The sequence below is a fragment of the Lampetra fluviatilis genome, chromosome 39, assembly GCF_964198595.1.
Source record: "Lampetra fluviatilis chromosome 39, kcLamFluv1.1, whole genome shotgun sequence".
In the NCBI taxonomy this organism is placed as follows: domain Eukaryota; kingdom Metazoa; phylum Chordata; class Hyperoartia; order Petromyzontiformes; family Petromyzontidae; genus Lampetra; species Lampetra fluviatilis.
Window position 1 is genome coordinate 2,987,515 of NC_136313.1, and position 21,019 is coordinate 3,008,533.

The 21,019-nt window shown below is 47.1% G+C and overlaps 1 protein-coding gene across 3 annotated transcripts in view; it reads right to left on the bottom strand.

The window, feature by feature from the left end:
* The window catches only part of LOC144945861 (phosphatidylinositol 4-kinase beta-like), a 42,940-nt gene that overhangs the window by 4,891 nt on the left and 17,030 nt on the right, over window positions 1-21,019 (bottom strand). For 2 of the 3 annotated variants that reach the window (XM_078874456.1, XM_078874455.1), the window contains exons 5-11: window positions 15,809-16,039; window positions 8,020-8,247; window positions 6,774-6,892; window positions 5,496-5,600; window positions 3,718-3,841; window positions 1,996-2,109; window positions 1,158-1,309 (exon numbers count right to left, since the gene is read on the bottom strand). In XM_078874456.1, the coding sequence (XP_078730582.1) occupies window positions 1,158-1,309; window positions 1,996-2,109; window positions 3,718-3,841; window positions 5,496-5,600; window positions 6,774-6,892; window positions 8,020-8,247; window positions 15,809-16,039 (1,073 nt within the window). Of the gene's footprint in view, window positions 1-1,157; window positions 1,310-1,995; window positions 2,110-3,717; window positions 3,842-5,495; window positions 5,601-6,773; window positions 6,893-8,019; window positions 8,248-15,808; window positions 16,040-20,463; window positions 20,506-21,019 lie in introns of all 3 variants that reach the window. The other variant, XM_078874457.1, reaches the window with a different exon arrangement.

Consider the following 21,019-nt stretch of genomic DNA (forward strand, 5'->3'; position numbering starts at 1 on the left):
TTCAGATGCGCTTCTGCGGCCGTCTGGAACGCTCTTCCTTCTGATATCACGAAGCCACTGGAGCTGTGCACTTTTAAAATCTCGATTGAAAACTAATTTCTTTAGAACTGCTTTTTGTGTTTAGTTTGTTGTCCTTCCCCTGCACCTCCGATTAGCACAGATGGCTACAAACGGTGCGAAAGAAAGTCAACATACGTGCTGAATTCTTCCCTGGCCAGTGGTTTAGCAAATAATGTTGTGCTGCTGCTGCGTTGGCAGTGGTGCACACCCACAACAAATATAAACTCAACACATTCGTCAATAACACTGTGTAGCCTTGAAAATGTATTAAAAAAAGATATCAGAGGCAACTTTGCATGCAATGGCCATTCTTCATAGCACGTAAATCGTGTGTTTGTGACGAATGTGTTGAATATTTCTTGGATTAGCTCGGTCAAATGGATTGAGACGGGAAATTGTGCCCCCTTGTGGTTGGGATATTTAGGCACGGAAGCTCAGAGTAGCCTGAAGTGTTTAGGAAGGTATTCTTGTACCATTTTACTTGTTTCCCCACTGAGCTTCGCTGAGCCTCAAGAGTACTTTTTTCAGGTGGGTCCTGATAAGTTTTCACAGTAGGGGGGCAATGTTGCTATGTGTAATCCCATTTGAGTAATTTGCAGGTATTTTTTCAGCATTGTGGTGTCTGACCAAACCCATGCAGAACCACAGGAGAAAATTCAAACTCCACACTGAAAGGCACCCAATTCGGTAATCAAACCCAGGCGCTTTTTGCTGTGCCTCATCAGTGTTACCACTGCGCCACTACCCTGCAACGTGTTAATTCATCGATTGTAATCGATTCTCGACTCCGCAAATAACACGAAAATTGTTGCTAAAATCTCTCGCGTCTGCTCCCACGTGTGCCGCTGGGCGGGAAGTGATGGGCAGGACTTGGTGACGTCATGGACATCGCCAAGCTGTGCCACGCTGGGCGTGGCTTATGGCGGTATTTACACCTTTGAGAGACAGGATGTGGTGCCGGCCACAATTGTTAAAGGCGACTAAATAATCGACCACAAAAAGTATAATTTTTAATCGATCGACTTGACCAACTTTGGATTTTTCAGCTCTAGGATGGACGAGGAGGGCTCTGGGTGGGAGATGCTGCAGCTGCTGACCTGTCCTTGACCTGCAGGAGGTAGCACACGAGGCAGTAGGCGGCGCAGCTCTGCACGAAGTTGCGCTGCGCCGTCAGGAATCCCTCCGTGGTGCGGCTGCCATGCTCTTGCAGGAAGTACTCCAGCAGCGACAGCTGAGACTGTTTCTTCACCTGGGCCACACACGACGCTCGAACTCGAGTTTTACACGTTCACGCTTGGGGTCGTCGAGCGATAAGGATCAAGTGATCATGGTTTTCGGAAATTGAATATCGAATCCAAAAGTCATGGAATTGATAGTCGAACGCAGAGCGCTTTTAGCAACGACCGGACCAACTGGCATATGGGAACGTTTGAACTGCGCACGGCGGGTTTGAACGCGATTGATCAGCGGCAGCCATCGCAAGGCACCAGCGGCAGGGCCCGTCATCGGTCACCACGTGGTACGTTGAACAACAGACACACGCGCTCGTACGGGATAGGATTTACATTGTTTTACTTAAACGTTTCTAATCAATCATCAGCCATGATCAATCCACTGCTGGATGAAGGCCTCCCCAAATGCTAAACATATTCCACATACATACTGCAGGGGCAAAATTGAATTTTTTTTATGACAATAATATTAAGAATAATTATGCCATTTAATTACCCAGGAAAGCCTCACTAAGTCTCAAAACTATTTTTCAGGAGTATCTTACATTGGGATGCTTGGTTAATTCCACAAATGGGAATATGGCTTGAAGTGGGATGAAACTGAAAGACCCGGAGGGTCAATAACACTTTCCTAAGTAAACAAAGCATGGTAAAAAAAAATCAAACAATCATATTTTCTGTGCAAGTGGCCAGGCCTGGGTACCTGGTGGATGGAGACAGCGTTCACGATGGGCTCTATCATCCCACTGTCTGCCGAGGTCACCAGGATCTTGTAGGGCTTGAGCCAGAGAGGTACGCGCTCCTGCTCCCAAATCATCTGAGCAACAACAACACATCGACGGGTGAGAAGATTCTACTCATCCAGCGACACCGGACAAATCTCGCAGAACCTACATCGTCTGCTCAGGGGTCAGGTGGGCAATGACACAGCGACGTGGCCCAGGGGAAGGTAGGGCATTCGCCACTTGTTGCAAATGTTCAAGGGTCGAATCTGGCAGACCGCCCCCCAGTTTATATTGTGAGATGTTAACTGCCTTGCCTGATATACAGGAGGTCGTGGGTTCGATACTGACCTGGATACCCCTGTATATTTGGAGTTTGTGTGTTTTTCTCCCCATGTTCGCGCGAATTTTTCTCCGGGTCCTCCGGTTTTTCCCTCAACATTTAGAATCAACAAGCGTTTAGAGTATTTGGCTGCTATAAATTTCCACGTGATTAGCCACTTTGTTGAGCTATCATTTGTGGCTAGGTCACTTGTCAAAAAGAGCTGGATAGCACAGTGGGCCTTGCCTGGTAAAATAAAAATAGTTTAGTTTAAGTCATGCATTTTTGTATTTTAATATTTTCAACTGTTAATAATTTAGCATTGCCAAAGAAGTATTTTTTTTATATTGTACGTGTCCATTTAGAGCCATTTGTCGCCAAGTCACTGCCATCTCTCAAGATCCCCGTGAGGGCAGTTTGACCATACTTCACCAAGCTGGCCATCATCCATCCGGAGTCATGGGATGGAGTCAACTCACTGTTACATTGTTTTTGTGGCTTTATTTTGGTGATTTTGAGGACAGTTTGGTCTGGCCATGTTTGTTTGTTGTAGGACAGAGTTGGCCTGATAACTTTAATTTACATTGTCTTATGGTTGTTATTGTTTGACTTGCATCCCACTGGAATTTTTTCACACAGCGTTGATAGACGGTGTTTTTTCTGGAAGACTTTGCTGTTTTTTCCAGGATTTTTCTGTTGCGTGTAGTCACTTTAAGATGTTTCTTGTTCATGTTTTTGTTTTGTTGCGGTTGCACCTGAGTCAAGAGCCGCATGGCTCACAGGGTTATATACCTAATAAATGAAACTGAAATTAAACTGAAACTCCCAGTCAAGATGTGTACTCACATAATTCCTATTGTGAACCGCTCACTGTAGCGCTGCAGCACCTGACCAGTAATGAATCCGTAATTAATTAAATATCTAAAACTATTAAGATTACAAAACAATTTTTTATTTTACCATGTAAGGCCCACTGAGCTACGTAGCTCTTTTTCAGAAGCGACCTGGCCACAAATGATAGCTCAACGAAGTGGCTTATCACGTGGACATTTATAGCAGCCAAATACCCTAAATGGATGTTTAAAAATGTGGAGGGAAAAACCAGAGGACCCTGACAAAATCCAAGCGACCACGGGGAGAGAGACGAGCAAACTCAAAATATACAGGCGTCAGGAGTCGGGATCAAACCCAAGAACTCCTGTATACCAGGCAAGGTAGTTAACATCCCGCCACCGGGGTGCCCAAATAGCAACAACAAATTGGTTTATTTTGTACAATGAACTTTACATTGCCATTTGCAGAGGCACGACGATTACACCGCTGTTGACAGTCGCGAGAGGCCCGCTAAGAGGCCCTCTCTAAGAGGCCCTCTCGCACTGACCTGCAGCTGCTTGAGGACCTGGTAGGCCAGCAGCTCCTGCCTCAGGTCGTCGCCACACTTCACGATCACCGAGAGGAGGCGCCAGTTCGGGAAGTGGCCGTAAGGGGACACCTCCCGGATGCGGCTGCACACGCAGGCAACAAAGAACGATCGATGAAGCGGCCTCACCGCGGAGCAGGATCCAGCGGGCCCCCTACTCTCGCGAAGCACCCACTTATGCGCTCTCCCCCCAGTGCTCGTGGAGATAACAAACAAACAAAAAACACTTCACTCCAGAACGCAAAATATAAAAGAATCCGCTCCCCCCCCCCGCCCCCAACAAATACGTGATTATCAATGAGGCGAATGAACACAAAGCCAAAAGATTCAAAGCGGGCAGGGAGGCTTAATTAAGACGTCGGTGGCTTAGGGATTACTGCGGCGTCAGGCAGGGCTCTGAGCCGGCACATAGCTGAGATCTCAGGGTGGGATCTGGGTGGCCACCTGTGATTAAACCGAGATCTCTAGATTACACAGTTGATGGTCTCAGCACGGTCACCAACGGCCGACATGGAGAACCGCACTCGCACAGAGAACCGTAGACTCAAAGAGACCGAGGTGCGTATCATGGGACCTTTTTTGCCAGTATCAAAGTATGAAAAATAAGAAGACTTTTACCCTTTCTGGCAATACAACCCTTTCTGGTGTTAAGATGTTCAAACACAAAAATAGACACCGTTTACAAGGAATCAAGTCTGCATTAACCACACACACTTGTGGTGAACATGCAAACAAACATGCTCTGATAATACATGCATTGTCTTCTTTGTGGCCTTGTCTCAACAGACCAGAGAACGACGCCAAAAAGGCGAAGAGTTACTCTAGTGGGAAGCACACAGTCATTGTCACCCACTACTGCCAAAAAAAGCTGAACAGGACCCTCCTGGAAAGGTCTTGTATTTCAGCGAGGCTTTCCTGGGTAAACAAGCATTGTAATAGTAATAATAATATATGCATTGTCTTTGAAACTGGGTTCTCAAGTGCAGTGAGTTCGTCTCAGCAAAGGACTGCACACATACAATCAATTACATTGTTTTTACTCAATGCGATTCATTTAAGCCCTGAGAAATATGAATGTTCATTTCATTGACATGAAACAAACACTCGTGGTGGATAAAATTGGCACCCTTAGTGGATAAATACATTTGTTGGAAGTGGCTTCAGAATACAGGTCTGTGATGTTATCATCCAGGACCGCTCTCTAGCAGAGGTGCACTGCTCGCTGCGAGCGATATCCGCGTGGAAATGTATCAATTTCATGACCTAACAGCGCAACTGGCATAGAATGTAACAGCCATCATCAGCCGTGATCAATCCACTGATGGATAAAGACTTCCCTCGCAAGCCCTTGTGGTCCTGCAATGTAACAATCTATCATCTCGCAATTGCGCGTGGAGCCGACTTCTTCATGGCTTCATCTCCATGGTGGACAGAATTAGGATGCCTGCTTTGAAGTAACGGTGGCACAGGAGAGTAAACGACACAACGATGTGCATATTGAAACATATTCTTAAGCTCAAGACACATGCGTTGAAGCACGCACGGATACAACTTATTTATCCCAATATATGAAAATAGTGTGCACTGATATGCTGCTGTTACATTTAGGCCAATGGAGTGAGACAAACTAAACAAAAAACATCTCCGATTTGATGTATTTATTTATTATCTGGCATTACGGTAAAATGTGGGTAAATTGGAAGGCAAATTTCTGTGCTGTTGGTTCTACTTCTTCTTACCGCACTTTCTCCTTCCAAGGCTCCTTGAGGGCTGCAGCCGAAGGGTCCTCGGGGTCTTTGCGGAACTGCGTGATCGGAACGCTGAGCTGCTCCGAAAGGCGCCGCCTTCAAAACGATGCAACGGAGCCGATGGGATCAGGACCGACGTTATTATTGCTTTATCATTATTATTATTATTCGTAGGTGTTTTTTTCTTTTTCTACAAGCGTGGATGGTTGGGTATGCGATTCCCAATTGAGCAATTTGCGAGCAATGTTTAAAATTTGTCAAATTTGGACCACGACGCCGGCACGCAGTGGCCTACTCCGTTTGGATGTCATTGTGAAGCACGTGATGCACACATTATGGTTTAATACACCCACGACGTTAACCAGGGTGGCCTACGGAATTCAAACCGCAAACCTCTGCAACATGTGGCAAACGCGCTTACAGCTGGGTCACATCCCCGCCAAAATGTGCAGGATTGAGATGGATGGCAGCGGTTCTGAACTGCGAGGGATGGTGATGGCATCCAGAAGTGGATAGACTATGGCTGATGAAGATGATGGTCACTACCTCAGAGGCTGTCTGCCATTGATCCCCACCATGCAGTGGCAAGGTGGTGCGATATGGCCCAGCGTTAGCGCAGGGCTTCTTGCAGAGGTTTATTTAAATTTTACCGGGTAAGGCCCACCGAGCTATGTAGCACGTTTTTAGAAGTGACCTGGCCAGAAATGATAGCTCAATGAAGTGTTCTCTAAAAGCATGTTTCTAAATGTGGAGGGAAAAACCGGACGACCTGGAGAAAAATCCACACGACCACTGAGAGAACGTGCAAACTCCAAATATACAGGCATTAGGGGTCGGGAGCAAACCAACGTGCTCCTGTACACCAGGCAAGATCGTTAACATCCCGCCATAGCGGTGCCCCGGTTGATGCCGCGGGTGTGTTAACCATAAAACACGAGGCACCGTCTGCTTCACAATGGATGTTGAAGATTCCATGGCGTCATTCGAAAAGAAGCCATTGTGTGTCAAATGTACCAGGTAAAATAGTAAATTGGGATTATACACGGCATCGTCGGCCCCTGATGCTTAACTAATGCAGACCTGTGTCTGTAAAACATAACGCAAAAAACAAATGCACCAACGTACCTCCGGGGGGTACCCGCGCAAAAAAAAAGATGCTCCCACCCTCAAGGCATTTTCCCCGGTGAAAAATATCGCAATTAATTTATTCATCATTCACATCACCAGAATATGAATTCGATGGGCGAGCGCCGAGAGCAGCCGCCGCACCTGATATCGCCAGCCAAGATGTAGACGGGTTCCGTCTTGCTGTCCAGGCTGGTGATGCTGTCCAGGGAGAACTGGGAAATCGTGTCGCTGCTGTTGTTGGACTTGTGCGTCTCCGGCGGCTGTGTGTGTGTGTGTCGGGAACAGACGGCAGTCACGTGGTGGTCACAGCCACCGAGGACACCACAGTCCGGTTCGGTCGCAGAGTAGCAAAAAGCGGCAGTTGCTCACCAAAGATTTTTAACAAGTTACATGAGCAGGGTAATAAGCCTCCTTTCCCCCCCCCCCCTATTTTTACCTCCATGTAACAAAAAAATGACATCCCATCTGCCACATGGCCTTTTGGGAATGAATGAATAATTTCAGCAGCATTGGTGCACGCAAAACTTACATTTTGTCATAAGCCATTCTTTATTGTGTTATTTGTGAATATGTTTTTGTGTTTCTTTTGTAGGAAAACGATTTTCTGCCTCCCAAAATCTTGGGCTGGGTAAGCCACACAGCTGCCAGTCACCCCAGAAGCAATTCACTGTGTGGACAAATCAACGTTCAATGTAAACTCGAATAAAAGCGCAAGGCGCACGGTCAAGATAGGAGGCTATTTTGTACCGATTGGATCTAAAATGCGATAGCTGCCATACGGGTAAATGAACAGCAATACATGTTTGTTGAGAATTACAAAAGCTCCAATAAGCTTTTTCGTATCAAAATGTATTGGTGCAAGTTGAGCAACTTAATGTCTTTCTTCATTGATTTCACATTCCGCTACATATTGATTTACACCAGTGTTGACAGCATAAAACTGTTTAATTGGGCAAAACGAAAAGGATGCATACGTGTTCATCCCATTCGTGTCAACATTTCACTGAAATGACCTAAACATTTTTATCTGGTGCCCATTTTACAAAAAAAGTATTTTTCAATCCGTTGGTGGATGTAGGCCTCCCAACGCCCGCGTTGGACGTGGCGGTTGTGTGACCATACTTCACCTCGCTGGTCAGTGCGGGTCAGGTCAGTGAAGTTGGGAGAGGGGGGCCCAGAAACGGTTCAGATATCACCCAGCGCTGACATCACCCGCGGACGAGACTCAAACGGGGGATCGCCGCCGGGTTCAAAATCGCGGCGGCGCAAACCACTGCTCCACCGCTCCACCCAAAATCGACCAAACGAGGGAAAACTTGAGAATTGGGTTAAAATCGGCCCCTGCCAGACGACTGCGCCACCGGCGAGTCACTTCCAGGCCACTCACCTCCACTTGCAGGTCGGCGATGTCGTCCTGCGACCAGGCCTCTTCGTCGGGGTCCAGCGTGGTGAGCGGGCAGAGGCGTGGCTCGCTCGCCGCAGCCGGGCTGCTCTCATCCTGCAGGCACTCCTCCGAGCGCGCCGTGCGGATCCGCGCCTCCGGGATTCGCGCCGGCACCACCGACCGCTCGAGGTCGTCGCACACCAGCACCTCCACGTAGATGAGGTAGGGGGCCTGCGGAACCGCGCGTGCCGTTAATGGGGCGCGGGGATTCCGTTCATTGCGACGGAGGAATTGCGATCGGTGTGTTTAATTGTTTTTTTTTTTACAGAAGCTTTCTAAACTAAACTATTTTTATTTACCAGGTAAGGCCCACTGAGCTATAACGTTATTTTTCAGAATCGACCTGGCGACAAATGATAGCTCAACCAAGTGGCTTATCATGTGTAAATGTTTTGCAGCAAAATATTCGAAATGCACGTTTCTAAATGTGGAGGTAAAAACCGGAGGACCTGGATAAAAAGCCACGTGACCATGGGGAGAAAGATACACAAACTCCAAATATACAACTGGCATCAGGGTCGAGATCGAACACACGCACTCCTGTATACCAGGCGGGGTAGTGAACATCTTGCCACCGTGGTGCCCATGACTAATAGGTTGATTCACAATCGGTTTCTTTTGGGCTAGATCGTGTATGTATGTAGGCAAACTTTTGACTGTAACCCTCCACCACCTGAAAGAGCCGATCAAATCAAGTTGTCGCGTAACGGGAAAATATGCAAATTGATTTGGTTTATCGCACAAAGCCGGAGGAATGTTGAAAAGCCCAAACAAAAAATTTGGCAATGTTTACACGAAGTTTTCACTGGAGATCACACCCAGCGTTTTCAGGCATTTAACAAAAGCTCAGCTCGTTTTTCAACATTCCGGTTTTGCTGATAAAAACCTCACAAATTGGCACATTTTCCCACGCGACAACTTGATTTGATTGGCTCCGGCCCACTGGGTGATGAGAGGGTTATCGTTGACAACTGCCATCATACCTCCACGACGATCTTTCAAAAGAATGTAATTATGAATCGCTCTCATCAAATTGTCCACTCCTATATCGTCATCAGGTATGATGGAAAAAAACACTCGTGCAGGTTTTCGTAGTTGTGCCTTACAGCTCTCTGATGTCCGACGTTTCGCTCCACAAGCTGGGAGAAGCTCCCAGCACATGGAGCAAATCATCGTACGTCATGCCAAACGGCATGCAGTGTAACCTGAAACGTCGGAGCTAAAAACATTCAAGTGCTAAGGGGACGATGTTGTGCAATTCCAATTGGGTACATTTCAAATTTGGACCATGACGCTGGCACAGAATTGGCTTTTCTTTGAATAACAACATCACAGGATCTTTAACAACCATCTCTCATTGGTCCTGCGATTCGATAATCCACCGAACAACCACCTATGAACCAATTTCACTGCTCTATCTCCGCGGTGTACATTTTCTCAGATATCTTCTGTCAAGTAACCATTTAATATGACATTTACGCTCACGTTTACACGCACAGAATTGTGTGTGAAAATCATTTATTCATGCAGATCATATGCAATGATCTACTGCTGTTACATTCAGACCAATGGAGCGTACAAAGCTATACAAATGAGACAAAAACATTAATACAAATAAGATGGTGAATGTGAAACGAAAAGTAATTAAGCGTTGCATTTAATCACAAACCTGTGTTGAGATGCTGGGGTGGGGGAGAAAATCTTCACTTGCCGGGGATATAGTAATTCAATGTACTGTATAATTGATTAAAATCAATCCTTACACTTGGGATAAGTGCAGTCTCAGAGAATATATTCCTAATCAAGATTCTGATGCTTTGATTGTAATTCCTAAATGTGTGTACACATTTTCCTGCACCTCAGATTAGGGTGCGAAAGAAGTTCAACATAAATAGATACACACACGCACCACGATGGATTCAGACCACAACAGATTCCACATTAATGCTTACGACAAAGAAATCATTCACGTATATATTTGTAATGATCTGTAGTGAAATGAATCACGGAGATGGTTAATTGTCACCACTCACCTAAACAGTGCATCTTTACTAAATAAAAAAGCATACAGTCCCACCCCCTTCTCATAACCGTCCCTCCACATAAAAAATTAAGTATTTATTTTTCATTACAAATCCCATCCGCCACACGGCTTTCTCGGGAAGGCTTATTTTCTCAGCTGCTTCTTTATTGTTAAAATATTTTCTCCAGAACCGCGACGCAAATTATTGTGCGTTGCATCGATACGGTCACTGCCAACGACAGATACAAATTTAAAACCAGGACAGAAATAGGAATTGCACAAGCCAGCGGTTATATCAGGGTTCCTCAGTGCTCGCGGTTGCGCCAATGAATGACCTAAGGGCTCCCTCACGCGATCCTCTCAAAAGGGCATTGTTCCTGCTTTGCGAGCGCCACGGACAGATTAAAGGAACTGATGGCCAAGTCGGTTTGACCCTTGACCTGTTGGACAAAACAAGTCAAAGAAGGGCCCGCGCTCTCCTTAAATCCTTCAACCGCACGAGCCACCGGGATTGGCTCAGTCGGTCAAAACAAACAGCTGCTGCTGTGTAAGAAACAAAGCAGGAAGATTGCCATGCCCTGCCGTGCCGTTTCATTTCTACCAACAGGCGGTGGCAAAACCCCAGCTGAGATGCTTACGTACTCACAGCACTGATGCAGGCCGCACAAGGACTCGGTGAATCTACTTACACAGCTTCAATCTGCGAGCAGTTTCACCGTAAAATTATTCCAACACTGTGTGCAAGCCACGAGAAACTCATCAGTTATAGAAATGTGTGTGCAGGCCACGAACAAAGATGGTGACCGCATCACGCGGCACTTTCAGATGCGCTTCTGCGGCCGTCTGGAACACTCTACCTGACAATATTCGGAAGCCACTGAGAGCTATGATTTTTTAAATCTCGATTGAAAACTGCTTTGTTTACAACTACTTTTTGTATTTAGTTTGTTGTCCTGCCCCGCACCTCCGATTAGCGCGGTTGGCTACGTATGGTGCAAAAGAAGTTCAACATTGTTCGATAAGATGTCCCGACGTTCCGCTCCACGTACTGGGGGCTTCTTCAGGAACCCGGCAAGTGAAATGGAGATCGTGCCAAAACAACAACACACGGCACAACTCAAAAACACTTCACAGCGCTAAGGAGCATAAATACGTACGAAGGGGGATTTATATAAATTGTACGTACAGCACAGTGATGTCACGTGACAGAAATCCACCTTTTGCGTCTGTTATTGCTTTTGTTGGTTCAATCGTGTTTGCAGCCAGTGCGATGAATAAATAAACACAATGACCATTGGAAACTATAACAGCTTGCAACATACCAAGAAGTTACACTGCCCGCCCTTGCTATAATGCAATAATTTGTACATACTTGTCATGTGATGGGTTCATGTGAGGCCACACCTGGTATGAAGTGCAATGTGACACTTACAGAGGGGACAATTCACCCTGTTAGCGATTCTACACGGTCAAGATTTAGGGCCATTAAATCCAGAATGATTTCATTTGTCTCATTATCATCATCTCATTTGATGCCAACGGTGTTATTATGTGTGTGCGATTTGCATACATTGTAATTTATCCATGCATGTAAGATCCAATGTATGCCCCATTAGCAGAACAATCAATGTGAACCGAAGCATCGTTACAGGCCAGATGACGATCCACATTACACCAACGACACCATATCTGCTTCTATTTTTTATTCCCTTTCTAGATAACCAAGCGTCAGCCACTAGACAATTCGGAAAAACTCCAATGACATTCGCAAAACAACAATTGGCACCTTGCAGCGGTACATTTTTGCGCAACTATGTGCTCTGCCACAAAAAAAAAGAACGTGCACACCCACGCTCGGAGTTCCTGCGTCACTGCCAATTTGCACGCACACGGCGGAGACGAGAGCGCCGCAGCTGCGGCGCCTGCGGTGTAAATGAGCGCGAGCAGCGCGGTCGGCTACGTCACCAATGGGGGAGGGAGGACGCCGTGCATTCGGTTCACGAGCCAAGGCCGCTTCCTAGCCCGCAAGCACGGCAGGTTTTAAAACAGCGTAACCGCGCTCGCTCGCTCGTTCGTCCGCCCGCGCGCTCGTTCGTCCGCCCGCTCGCCCGCTCGCTCGTCCGTCCGCCCGCTCGCTTGTCCGTCCGCCCGCTCGCTCGTCCGTCCGCCCGCTCGCTCGTCCGTCCGCCCGCTCGCTCGTCCGTCCGCCCGCTCGCTCGCTCGTTCGTCCGCTCGCTCGTTCGTCCGTTCAGTGGGTTCGCTTGCTCACTCGCTCGTTCGACCGCTCAGCGGGCTCCCTCGCTCGCTCATTCAACCGCTCAGTGGGCTCGCTCGCTCACTCGCTCGTTCGACCGCTCGTTCGACCGCTCACTCGTTCGTCCGCTCAGTGGGCTCGCTCGCTCAAACTTTATGAATTGCTTCAATGAGAACAAACACATGATGATGATGATACATCAAGAGCGTATGTGATGTGTATGTGTACCCGTGATTGTGTGAAGTGGTGGCGTAGTGGTTAGTGCACTGCATTACAAACCTGGTAATCAGAGTTCGATTCCCGAGCAAAGGCTAAAATTATTATTAAAACTTTAGTTTTACCAGGAAAACCTGACTGAGTCTCATGACACTTTTTCGGGCAGGTCCCACCAATTTGTCACAAAAGGGGCCGATGATTGTGATGCATATTCCAATTGAGTAATTGCGAGTAATTTTTTTACATTTTGGCAAATCTAGACCATGACATCGACACACAATGGCCTACTCTTGCAAATGACATGGAATCTTTCAAATTCATTGTAAATCAGACGGCACATGTATTTATTACGGATGATACACCCACAGTATTAATCAGGGCGGCCACTGGATCCGAACCGTGCACCTGTGCAACAAGCGGTGAACGCACCGCTGCCCGGCCATGTCAGTGACATCGCAACCCGGCCCAGGGCCTCCCTTAGGTTGATCAAGCCTTAGCACGAGCACCCGATGCGGTGTGTAAACATCAGCAATGGGGGAGACAAAGGCAGCCGGTCGTGGAATTGGGCCAGCACTACTCCTTCGTGCGCCTCCATAGCTGCACGCTAACCACACTTGCCCCAGCAGTCTGCATGGCTACGAAGACAGTCTTTGTGTGCGCGCGCGTGCGAGCGAGCATCACACTGTACACTAATTCTGGGGGAAAGGCAATATTTTACGGCTATAATATTTCACAACCACGCGCAATGGGTTATCCCCATTTGCAGGTGAAAGGGGAGGGGGGGGTTGCTGTCGTTGGTTAGAATGTGCTTATTACGTACTTATTTCCTTGTTCACCCATGCAGTACCGATGGGATTATCGCAACGTGGCGAGCCACTCATCAAACTCCACGCAGAGAAGCGACGTCGCAGAAGCAGGAAATGTTTTGATTATTCACAGGGTACAGCACCTCCTCGTACACCGACACACGAGTCAAATTGCCCAAAAACCAATCTGCGCACCGCACGGTGCGGTCGATAACAACGGCCGTGATGACGGAGCCATTTATTCGCCCAGAAAATACTTGCCGTGTCTCGTGACGCACACACAGGGCGGCTAGACCCGTACGCGGGCAACTTCAATTGCTACCAGGAAAAGTAAAAGCCACGCATGCAGGGGCCCACACAACCGCGTTATCTAATGTCACAAGCAAACATTTGTCTGGCCTGCCTCTGTTGGTCTACACCTTTGTCTCTTGGGCTGTGTTGCAATGGACCGTGACTCAAGTGAAGGTACAGTCACGGGGCCTGCAGGCACACGTGGCAGCTCACGACTCCCTCGACTCTGAGCGAGTACAAGAGCCAGATTTGATTCCGCCGGAGCCAGCACAAGCGTTGCAACTCTTTGCTCGTCCTTCATCATCATCATCATCATCAGCCGTGATCAATCCACTGCTGGACGAAGGCCTTCCTATTTCTACAAGCCGTTGCCATCTCTCACAGTCCGGCGGATGCAACAATCCATCTAGCACAGGGGTCGGCAACATGCGGCTCCTTAAAGACTGCTTCGTGACGTTATTTATTACGGACTGCCACCGTCTAGTAGTCACCATTTGCATTTAAATATTTAGGGTTTGGTTACGGAATCCGACAAAAATGGCTCTTCTTGTTATTTCGGTTGCCTACCCCTGATCGAGCGCCTGCACACGAGCCGATTTCATCGCTCCATCTCATCGATGAACGTACTTTCCCTACTCTGGCTGCCGCCCCTACGTTAGTCTTGACCACCGGCCATGATCCCTTCCAGCGGCGGGTTTCATTCGTGTCCACTCGCTCACACATTGTTCTTGATGGTCTCTAACTTTTTTCAAAATTTGACTTCTCTCATTAAACAACTTCATACACCGCCACGAAACAGTTTTTTTAAAATCAATCGGGAGGACGACTGCCTAGCGCTAAGGTGTGCGATCCCAACCAAAAAACGCAAATTGCCAGCCCAAGTGATCAAGTGACAAATCTTGCCCCATTAACTAATAACGAACACAATATTCCACCTTAGCTTTCACTGCAGGCGAGGCACACATGCAACAGCACTAAAAAGTAAAATGTATCCCACAAAACACTGAGTGGGCCACACCCATTCACACACACGCGCACACATATTGCAAACAGCCAGCGCACACACAGATGCACAGGCTGACTCATGCAACCGAGCCTGGAATTAGGTGGGAGTTCATGACAAAGCGTTACAACACATCGATTCATTAACCGATTCCTAAAGGTTCACGATACATGCATCCCATTGCGTGTGGAATCAATGTTTTCAGGTGTACACAAATCGTTTGACAGTACTCACATTAAACGTCAGGCTAACGGGGAGAGCAATGTTGTGCAAATGAGACGGAAAAAAACGAGGAGGTGGTGAAAATTACGATGACTAAAAAGGAATCGACGTTTCAAATCAAACTGCAACCCCAAACGATAACAATTCGTTAAAATCACTCCAAGGGGCAACGGTAACTAGTTCCGTGCTAATTAGATACTATTTAAGATGAATGCACGTATGCTGAACTTCTTTTGCACCGTACATATCCAACCGTGCTAATAGGACGTGCAGGGAAAAGACGACAAACTAAAACCCCCCCAAAAAATTATGTAACATTATTGTGCACTCGGCCACCAACGTTACCTAGACGTGGACAAATGTGTCCCCTCTCCTGATGGATTTGACACACTGCGTCAGTCGTGACATTTATCTGCACGCTATTCAGCAGCAGCAGCAGCATAAGACGGCGTTCTTCAACTCGAGTCTGATGGGCCGGATGTGGCAAGCAAATGCTATTGAAGTGCCCCACCAAGCTATAATCGACCAAGAGGAATGGACCACATAGAGATAGGGATCAGCGAGATGAAGAGTGATACATAAGAGACGCATATGAGACAGCTGGAGACGAGAGGGAGATACAAAACAGAGATGATGGCGCTTTTGACAAGAGCTAAATATCGGTGAGATTAAAGTGAGAAGAGACAAGATATCAAGGAGCTGGAGACGAGAAATAAAAATCAGTGGTCGCACGTACAGGCAAGACACCGTGGTGACACCACGATGCCACGTGGCGTCATAAGATGAAGAGACAGTGACACATGACGTCGGTGCACATTCATTTTACTGCGGACGTCTAAAATACCGTCGAAGAACCCTGGGGTAATGAACCAGGTCGGGGCGAAAGAGAGGGGAAGAGGAGAGGGGGGGGGACATACCTTGTCCTTGGAGTTGAGCACGATGGTCTGCGTGTGCGGGATGCGCACGATGTGGTGCGGGAAGGACGCCGTCGCGAGCCACACTCGCGCCGGCAGCGTCAAGTTGAGCAGCGACAGCTCGGCTATCAGCCGCTGCGTCTTCTGCTCCTTGGTGGGCAGCGACACTAGGCGCTTGCCGATCGCCATCAGGGTCTGGATGAACTCCCGCTCCGGAGCCAGGCGTGCCGTTTGCTGCGACGCGACGGACATTGGACAGGACGCGAAGAGAGAAGGCGATGGTTAAAAAATAAAAGTCACGTTGGGATCACGTCGCACTCGTCGTGGATGGGTGTTACGATTACGAGGGCGTCAATCGGTTATCGATTACCACGGTTGGTTACGGTTAGCACGGTTGGCCTCGCACGGTTGGCCTCGTACGGTGCCAAAGAAATTCAACATACATACATGCTTGATTTGAAGCTTTCGTGACTGCAGGAATCCATACTCTTTGGTTCTTTCGGTAAAGTCATGTAGGTAGAAAATTAAATAAATCACGACGTTTTGGGTGCAACACAAGCATCCATCATCAGGTGGGAAAGCATGGTCTGCTGCTGAGGCAGACTGTTTTAACTGACAGACCATGCTTTCCCACCTGATGATGGACGCTTGTGTTGCGCCCGAAACGTCGTGATTTATTTTATTTTATACCTACGTGACTGTACCGAAAGAACCAGAGAGTATACATACATGAATTCCCGATAATTGTTTTCGGAATCGATTATCAATTCGAGCTATATAGCTCTTTTTCGGAGGCGACTTGGCCACAAATGAAAGCTCAACCAAGTGGCTCATCACGTGGAAACGTGTCACAGCAAAATACTCTAAACGCACGTTTCTAAATGTGGAGGGAAAAACCGGAGGACAAGGAGAAAAATCCACGTGCCCACAGGGAAAACATTTAAACTCGAAATATACAGCAGCAGTCAGGGTCGGGATCGAACCCACGACCTCCTGTATACCACGCGAGTTGGTTAACAATCTCGCCACCGATTGCAACTTGCGAACATTCACACAGCGCGCTCGAACGGGAGACACCAAGCGGCAGCGCTCGTCATCGGTCGCTAAAGATTTGGTTAGGCGCAGAAAATCGACAATAGATCATTATTTATTTGGCCTCAGATTACCGATGGCGCTAAAAAAGCTGAAATTAATAACCCCAATTATGATGTGCAATTTCCTTGAACAAGTGATTCTAAAGCTCAAGGTACATGCATTCAATCTTGTGTTTTATAATTGGTGTTTCTTGATTTGTTGTTGTTCGAGCTGACTTCACCACGCTGGCCAGCGCGGCCTCACTGTCGTTCGGTGTGGCCGGGAATCAAACTCGGGTTCAGCGGGAAGGCCTTCATTACTACAGTGGATTGACAAAGGGCCGTACAATATAACGTGCTGTTTGTGACGGGTCGGCTCTTCAAGCCACTAGAGGCCGCTACGTTAGAAACATGAGTACAAAAAAAAAGCGAGACCAAACAATAATCCATTCTCTAATCTAAACACGACCCTGAAACGCAACGATTCGTCGATTCACTCCACAAGGGGGTACACGGTGAGCGATCTTGGGTTACGGACGAGGGGCCGCCGTCAGCTGCTCTTGGTCACAACATCGACAGGATGCAAACATTCACTAAACAATCAATTGATGTGTTTTTATATAGCACACTTCACGTCCAGAGGAGTGTCTGGGGCCCCTCTCAAAAGGCTACAACCATCTTGCTTGAGAAAACCCAGAAACAGAGGACTAACATAATTTATGCTGCCCTCCCAGCGTTCAGTTACCCTGCGCCCCGACACGTATGCTACTGCCTGCTTTGCAATCTGGGCAACCGACAGGATGGATTGCGTCAGAGCTATACCCAGTTTTTCCAGTTGCTCGCTCGGCTGCGTGCGCATAATAGCCTGCAACGGAATGGTGTGGGTTTAAAAATAAAACAGTGCTATGTGAAACACGCCCCGCCCGATTTCAAGAGTTCAGTTCGAGGCTCCTTTTGTACAAACGCAATATTCCGACGTGCGCTCGCTGGCGTTCACACAGTCGCAAGCCCATAAATAAATTGGTCCGAAATCGCGCAGCACATTCTGCAACTGCTGCGACGCGCAAACACGTGCGCAAAACCTCGATGCAGTGGCGGCGTGGCTCCCGAGACCAGAGCACTCGCCAGCCATGGATGAGGGCCTGGGTTTGAATCCAGGTACGAGCCGCCCGTGAAAAAAAATCTGGGTTCACAAGTATGACGCGTCGATGGGTCTCAGCCCGGCCGCCACTGACTGCACGAAAACAAGCGACCATAAGAACTTTGGATTTCCCCTTCTTTCAGCCGAACTCCAGCTCTGAGAAGTGGTTTCACTGCAGAGCGGAGAACATCTCTGCAGACGTCAAATAGTCCGTCTTGATTTCCTGCTGGAAATTTCACATTCCTATGGGGGGGGTGAATCAATCCATATGACAGCCATGGTTGACTTCCCCACAAAGCAGTACTCCTTTAATCGAACCTAAGAGGATGGTGGGCTGAGTCGACCCCCCCCACCCCCAACAATAATTTGAGCTCACAACCTTCCATATGTGCGATCCGCTTGCTCCACCGTACTGAGCCACCTGTACGTGGCAGGACGTGTGGGAAAAAGTTTCCCATCAGGTGCGTGAAAGGATCTTAGCTGAAGTTCTGTTATTCACATTTCTGCGGGCCGTTCTTGAACACACGAGGAAATTCGCTGTGCTCCGAGATCTAAAAATTAACGGTTTCATCTCGTGCCCGCACAAAATTGGAATAAAATTGGGGAAAAGGGATTATTATTTTTTTACGGTAAAGCATGTGGCAAACATTCACGTCCTCACCCTTCACAACTGGGCTGGTGATAACAAGGGCGAGCGCCGAAGCAATGGCTTCGCCGTTAAGTGACGCATGATCACACCTGCCATGCCTGCTCCCAACGGTGGCATTAGCATGATCGTCTTTTCCCGAGAGTAATTTACATATTTACTACAGCAGGTCGCCCACTTATGAAAAAAATTACCGACATTAAATGCCCGAGCGTAAAAAATGCAGAAGGAGGCCTTGTGCTTGGTGGGGGGTGGGGCAATGCACCGCAATTCTCATTGTGAGTCAGTTTTACAATTAATTATCAGCATTGCCCAACCCTCCGCGAGCATCAACCTCTGACTTGCAAACACACCCAAAGGTATAGGAGGGCTCCCTTTAATAGCTGCTTGGCCTGTTGTGTTTTATATAAGCTCTTTATTTGTGTTCACTTCAAACGTAGGCTTTATTGGACATTACAATGATCTGGATTTTATTTGGTTTGGCCACGTTATTCAAGGCACAGTGGTACTAGGCCCCTACATGTCTAAGCACGCGTGTTCATGCAGCAACTGCGTTATTCGAAATTGTTTTAAGGCAGCAAGGGTGCATAGTCCACAAGTGACAAATTCTATAAACAATCAGCAATCGCTCAACCTATGCATTCATTACAATTATTTTCTCAGGGAGGCCAAAGTTCTGAGCAAGTAATGCTGAGATCCCCAGTTAGAAACTGGGCAGCTGCCTGTGTTTAAACCGGGTTCTCAAGTGCAATAAACGGATGTTGTTCAGCTCGGTCACACTACCAATGACTGCATACAAAAATATATAACATTTGACTAAATTTCATAAAAAATTCTCAGGTTGACGGTCATGTAATGGAGCATTACTCTTCGTAGCAATGCGGGTGGGAAAGTGATATATCCCCGCGTGTGGATGAGAGATGATTTCCAGAGCTGTCACAAGTACCGTAGTCCTGCGACATCCTCCCTCCTGCAGGCCATTCTCCAACACGGGTGTGAAGCACTATTCTGGTGGAGCTCCGAATGGATTCTTTGTCTCCGTGATATGATGCCGATCCCGACAGTGGACGGAAAGGAACAAAGCTAGATAAATAAATGATACTCTCTCGATGTCATCTTCTTGGTTCTTTCGGTAAAGACACGTAGAAGGGAAGTAATAAAATAATAATAATAAAACATAATAAAAATAATTCTCACAACGTTTCGGCCACAACACAAGCAGCCGTCCTCAGGTGAAGACCAGGTCTGTCGGGGAGACAGCGACTTTACCGAAAGAACCAAGAAGATGAATCCCTGCAGTCACGAAAGCTTTAAATCGAAAATCTCTCGATGTCCTTAACACACGTCACAAGAAGCCAGTGGCAACCTACGGCTACGAAGCTGCACGTGGCCCTTTAAGGACTGCACGTGGCCCTTTAAGGACTGCACGTGGCCATTTAAGGACTGCACGTGTCCCTTTAAGGACTGCTTCGTGACATTGTTGTACAACGGCTCTTGAATTATTGAGTTTTTGTTACCGAATTCTAAATAAATGGTTCATCTTGTTATTTTGTTTGCCAACCCCTGCACTAAGCCCACTAAGAAATTTCCAAAGCGGAACCTCACATTGTGCCGAGCACCACATACCGCGTTACCACACCGTTGCCACACCGTTACCACACCGTCAACAATCCAGTGTTGCGTCACACACACTCGCACACACGGGATGGAACATTGTTTGAAGAGAGAAAACATGAAAAAAATAATTGTTAAAAGACCCCAGACATATCTTATCCACCATAGAATTCACTCTACTTACTAGCCTACTTACAGAGCCTTCCTGCGCGGGACCCACGTCATCCTAGAAACAGGAAAATTATTTGATACATTACAAATTGACAAAGCATCAACCACATCATTACCCCATTAAGGAAACATGTATAACATTAATTAACCAAAATTTCGAATGTTTGCTTTGGCCTACTGCGAATGTATATTTATATACACGAGGAATTCATGTTGCCCTGATGTAATACTAGCAATCACACAAACTCATTATTGCTTTGTTTCTAGTTATTTTTCTGTAACATCCAATGCATGTATTCTACGTTTCTTTAAATGCTCCACGAATACGCTGCATACGATCCAATACACACACGAAAAAAAATTACATTTTCAGTTTATATCCAAATGACAACAGCCTGCCAAAATCTAAATTGTGGAGGGAATTGATCTCACATTAATTACTTGGAAATATATACAGCCAGCTACGGGGGCCATTTTAATTGGAAAATTACACATTCACAGAGCATATCTCCTGCAGAAGTACAGGACTCTCTTAGGTTAACTCAGACTAAATATACGGAGAATGTGCA